Source organism: Polistes canadensis, unplaced genomic scaffold, assembly GCF_001313835.1.
Source record: "Polistes canadensis isolate GaletaPanama2010 unplaced genomic scaffold, ASM131383v1 scaffold_177, whole genome shotgun sequence".
Taxonomy (NCBI): Eukaryota; Metazoa; Arthropoda; class Insecta; order Hymenoptera; family Vespidae; genus Polistes; species Polistes canadensis.
Window position 1 is genome coordinate 273,863 of NW_014569724.1, and position 6,092 is coordinate 279,954.

The window sequence follows — 6,092 nt, forward strand, 5'->3', positions numbered from 1 at the left end:
GAAGAAGATGATGATGATGATAACCTGTGGATATTATTATGGACTCCAATGATAATCCTTTCGTTAGACCCTTTTTTTTTTTTTTATTAAACCCCTCCTCGAATTATCCAATTTATCGTTTTATTTCTTTTTCTTTTTCTTTTCTTTCATTCTTAATCGTTTATCCGTGTGTGCAATTATAATTTAACACACATACACAAATAGATACATACTTATATAAACTTATCTAATTGTCCGTCCTCGATTTGACGATAGTCCAATGCATACCATTAACCCTAACTTTGTATTTATAGATTTCTAACGAACGGAACACTGGTCTCAGATCTAAAAGAAAAACTTGTGTTCACTCGGTCATGGTGTAGATTAACTAAACGTGAAACATAGACACGGGTAAATAGAGTACCATTACATCTAAAGCACCGTAATCTATAGCACCGTTCAACCATCCAACAAACGAAGAGGAAGTGTAGCTACGAAATGGAGTACAAGCTGAAAATAAAAATAGACAAACTGCGATGTGGGGAGGAGAAGTAGTAGGTATACTATAGAAAAGGTAAATTATTACCCGGGGAAGAAAAAAGAAAAAAATCAATCCCCAAAGTTAAATAAAACATCGACATTACTTACATTAGCCGTAATTTATTTTATTTTTTTTTTCTTTTTTTTTTTAACGATAAACAATAAGTGCAATTAAAATCAGGAAGACGATTTAGAAACGATTCGATCGATTTATTAAAAATCCCCCCCGCCTCCCCACCCCTAAAAATATCACTCGATTCGTCATAGAAACTCGTTGAAATTTCGAACGATCGAAATATCTTTAATAAAAGTAAAGTAAAAACGTTAACGTCTCCAATGTTATAGAAGAAAGTAAGAATCAAGAAAAATAGGAATCATTTGTCTCTATATAAAGAACGAACGGAAAGAGAAAAAGAGAGAAAGAGACACAAGAAAATGCATTTCTTTGAAATCCATTCTATAAACGCGCCGTTTAAAGTCTCCAATTGATAGGAAATTCAAGGAAATTTATATTGAAACGGTGGTGATGATCATGAACAGTAGTTGTGAGTAATAGCAGTAGCAGTAGTAGTAGTAGTAGGTTTACAAAAAAAAATGGGAAGGTAGAAAGACAAAATGGAATTTGCTATTTGAAAAAAAGAGTGTGGGAAGGCTAGTGGAAGGGGAAAGAAGAGAAGGGGAACGTGGATTCTCCCTCTGCCTTCTTCACTTAACTCTACAGATCTATAAATATAATACATAGATATTACACACACACACACACACACACACACACACACACACACACACACTTGCAAGCAAACATAGAAAGACACGTATTTAAAACATATAAGTAATAGACGAAATGGTTGAAATATGTGTGGGAATGCGTGGGAATGTGTGTTCGAAATGTTTCTTCAGTTGGTGGTACGGTTAGGCCAACGACTACTATGATGCGTCGAGAGAGGAGAGTAGCAGATCGCATGCGGCTTGCATGTGCCGCCTCTTGAAACAACGCTTGCGCACTGTTGGAAGTTTCGGCAGGCAGACAGGTCGCAGCTACGGGTGCATCTCGCGGCAGTTCGCGGTCGCCTTTTAAAGAAAGCTCATTAGTTGCTCGGCACCAAGCCCGGCACCAAACCCGGCACCGCGACAGATTTTCCCTAATTTTCATTCGTTACATTCGCTCGTTCTCTTCAATCCTACAACAACAACAAGAAGAAGAAAGAAAAGAAAAACTCAAAAGAGAAAATATCATTTCAACGATTGGATCCGCAACAATCCCCCACCCCCGCCCCTCTTCTATTCGTGCATCATAATAATAATATTTATTTCGATACTTTTATAAACATATTATAGTTGGTTAATAATAATATTTCATTTATTTTACCTCTATCTCATTATATCAAACGTTAATTACATCTTCCTTCTTTTTTTTTCTCAATTCTTTTTGTTTTTATCTTCTTCTTCTTCTTCTTCTTCTTCTAAATCCATTTTTAATAGGGAGAAGAAAAGTTTGAATCAAACGTTCCGATCGTCCCGTTAAAACGTACATACCTGTTTAATAGTCAAAGATAAATAAGAATACAAAATAGATATTTCGCGCGCGAATTTATCTCGGATGGATTGGCATAATCTTCGTGCACGTGCGAGTTAGCTCGCGAAGAAGGGGAGTCGTCAAACTCGCGTTGTACGAGTAGGAAACGTACAACGAATCGAATGTCACGGACTAGGTCGAATGATCAAGTGGTCGGATATTTAATAGCTATCATCGGTTTATTCGGAATGATAGAAATTCGCGTAGGCGCGTGATTTTGATAATCATCGAGAGTGAAGTTTAAGGATTTATTATCCAAAAAGAAGATAAACAAAATTGTCTTTCGGATTCTTTGTTATTTATTTTTTCTTTTTCTCTCGTGAGGAAAGAAAAAAAGAAATCCAGGCTAACTGATTATTACGAAATTGGTCGAAAGGGAAAAGAAAAAGAAAAAGAAAAAGAAAAATATAGAGTGGGTGGTGGGTGGAGGAGAAGTTGTAAAGTTCTCTCTCTCTATCGTAGTAAAAAGAGTAGAACGTGGTTTCGAGTAGGTTGTGTGGGCGACGAGGTGAAACGAGGTCGTCGACACACGAACGTCGTCGATGAGGAAGAAGAAGAACTGAAGAAATAACACGAGACGATAAAAAATCATTTGAGGGTAAATAAGGGCAATTTGTAGAAGATAGGAATATTCGTAATAGAAGAAGGAAAAAGTAAAAAATAAAATTAGTTAATTTTTGGCCAATGGTCGAGACACAGTTCCGACGTTCAACATTAAAGTTCCCGATGCTGCAGCCACCTTCTCCGCTGATGGAGATGGCGTCCCTGCGTTTACCGGACTCGGAGGAGTTCGACGTTGACACCCGTCGTAGGAGTAACAACGATAACATGTTACCAACTACGATAGCTACGGCATCCCCGAATACCGGTGGTAGTAGTACCTTTCAACAGATCAAAAATGATCTCGGTGATTATTTGAATTTGTTGGTCGAGGCTATTACCGCTAATCCTAGGGGTGCTGACCCCTCATCTATGGATGAACAAACTGGACTATTCAACGCTAGTAAAACACCTAATATTTCAACGATCGAACAATTACCTGATCGACTTTACAGGCACAGCATGGCCATGTCAGCGGTGTATTGCGTAGCCTACGTTTTAGTATTTGTCGTTGGCCTAATCGGCAACAGTTTCGTCATAGCTGTCGTTTACCGATCACCAAGGATGAGGACCGTAACAAATTTCTTTATCGTCAATCTCGCAGTAGCCGATGTCTTGGTCATCGTATTTTGCTTACCTGCCACGCTGATGAGCAATATCTTTGTCCGTAAGTACTTACAACTTTCTATATTAGTTACATAAATCTACAAATATATATATATATATATATATACAAACACATATGCACGAGGAAGAAGCAACTTCGATTTTGACCCACCTCCAACTATTCCACGCAACGATATACATCTACACATACATCTATGTGCATCGTTCTCTCTCGTCTAGCATAACTTCCCAACGTTCCTCGCCGTTCCGAAGGGTCGTTTAACTTTCCAAGGATAGAAAAAAAAAAAAAGAAAAAAAAGAACTTGGAGAAGCTACTTACATCTTCCTGCTAAGATTTATATTCTATCCCGGTACGAGAAACCAACGACAATTTATTACAAAGCGTTGGGTATTACTTGTCTCGTACAAAAGTACGAGTTTATTTCTTTATTTTTTCTTTTCTTTCCTTTTTTCCCTGCAAAGAGAATTTCGTTCAATCGTTTAAAGCATTTTCCAATAATAGGGAAAGGGAAAGGGAATGACGTTCTTTGAAGAGCACCCATTGTGCACTTTTAAACTCCATGTGGTCCATCATTTTTTCGACGATTTCGAGGGTTCTTACCATCCCTCTCTTTCTCTGACAAGTTGGGGGCGCGAGTGTAAAGGGTGCACGTAGTTTTGGAGGGGATCCCTTGGTACTTCGAAATCGATTCTTCCGCGACGCCCTGCGCCACGATATTCGCGGAACCATCAAATTTATCCTGCTCAATGTTACATTACAAATAATTGTTCCATTAATTATACGAGATTGATTGCTACGATTTCCTATCATTTTGTTCATTAATTTAATAATTAATCATGATAAACACAAGGAATCATCATTGTGTGTGTGTGTGTGTGTGTGTGTGTGTGTTAAAAAAAAGTCTTTTTAATTGATATATTTTATTGCAAAGAGTACCTAAATTGTCTTACACTAGCGGGCTTTTTCAATTAATCTATAATGTAACAGTGAAATTTTGTTGTTGGGGCTTGTCGGGAAAGCGTTAGAATAAATTCGTGATAGGGATAAGTGTCGAATCCCTGAGAGGGAAAGAAAATCCTTGAGGAATATATGCGCGTTCCCGTGTCCCATTTTTCAACCAAGGATACCGTGAAAATGATTTTTTTATTACAAACACGATATACGTATATTGTATATATATTTTTGTTTCATTTAATAGACCTCTTTCTCTTTCTCTTTTTGTATCGTATAATATACCCTTTTTCCTTGCATTATCATAATAATTATTATTATTCGTCGTTATCATTTATATTCATCATCCTTGATTTCTACGTTATTATCATCAAAATTTGACTATTATTTATGTACAATGCACATAAAGTAATATGCCCCAGTGTCGGATAAAGTAATAAAAAAATATTTAAGCGAATATGCGCGAAGACGAAAGACCGATATACAAAATATCGATTTTATTTTTTTTTTGTCCTTTAAACGATTTTTACATCAAGAAATCATTTACGATATTTTGTCTACTCTTTCGACAGACGTCATTTTTTTTTAATTATTCATATACAATTTGGTATTCTCATTATTTATATTGTTACAATACTCATTTTGCTAAGGCAAAATTTAATATAGAAAGATAGGACGTATTGTCTGTGAAGTACCAATATGAAGACTCATTTTTACGGCGGTCTTCCATTTCCTGGTGATTTTCATTTTATTACCTATCAACCACCCATCCACGTGGTTTGCCAGGTTAACTCAGGTTCGCACAGTATCACGCAGTATCATCATCCTAAACGAAGTTTTTCTTCGTTTTTCTCTAACGTTTCATACCCCATTTTTCTCGACACTTATTTCAATCTTTTCTTCAGAGAATTATTTTACTTCTCCTGTTCGATAAATTATCATCCATTCATTTTATTCATTCCATTTCGAGAATCTTTCAATCTTTTTTCTTTTTGCCAAAAACAAATAGACTCTCGATCGAATTTGAAAAAAAGGGGAAAAAAATAGAAAGAAGAAAATCGTGTTTGCCAAATCGATTTCGAAATTATTTGTACTGATCGAGCGAGTTGTTTGATTCCAGTATTTCTTTATCTTTATTTTCTGATCTTATCTTTCAAACAGATACGAAAATATATATATATATTTTTACCGATACGTTTATGCGAAAAACGTTTCGATTTATTTCTCCTCCGCCTCTACCTCCTTGAATAAAATTCCTAACTTCCCCTACCACTTCTTTTATCACACTTTCTTCACTCGAACACTCGAAAATGACTTTGAAGTTCCCTCACCCTCTCTCTCTCTCTCTCTCTTTCTCTTTTTGGTATTTCGATTATGTTCACTAAAATATTCGTGGTTTAAAGAACGATTATATAATTATTACGTTTTACTTCTGTAAAAATATTTTTAAGATTTAACTGAGCAAAGATTAATGATCGTATCAAAGTTCTTCTCATTGTTCTTTCTTATTTGTTGTCCATGGAACGTTATAAACAAGTATTTTCCGTTTGATAAAGAAAAAATAGTGGACAGAGACTTGTGTTATGGTCACGCGTCGGTAAACACGTGTTACGAGAGAGAGTCTGCATGTGCATTGTTGACAACGTTTTTACACAGGTGTGTCTCGGTATATTGAAAAAAGAAAAATATAGTTTCGTAAGAGAATATTTACGAACACTCGAGGCTAAGTTCTACCGGTTATTCATCATCTATGTCGTCCCATTCGTCAAACAATTCGACGCACGATTCTTGTCTATTATTAGCTTTTATTCATTTTTT

The 6,092-nt window shown here is 36.0% G+C and overlaps 1 protein-coding gene across 2 annotated transcripts in view; it reads left to right on the forward strand.

Moving 5' to 3' along the window:
• Positions 1 to 1,564: 1,564 nt before the first annotated feature.
• Positions 1,565 to 6,092, forward strand: part of LOC106789328 (neuropeptide FF receptor 2-like) — a 41,274-nt gene continuing 36,746 nt past the window's right edge. Inside the window, exons 1-2 of one of the 2 annotated variants that reach the window (XM_014753444.1) lie at positions 1,565 to 2,693; positions 2,831 to 3,362. In XM_014753444.1, the coding sequence (XP_014608930.1) occupies positions 2,846 to 3,362 (517 nt within the window). In that variant the 5' untranslated portion in view covers positions 1,565 to 2,693; positions 2,831 to 2,845. Of the gene's footprint in view, positions 3,363 to 6,092 lie in introns of both variants that reach the window. The other variant, XM_014753443.1, reaches the window with a different exon arrangement.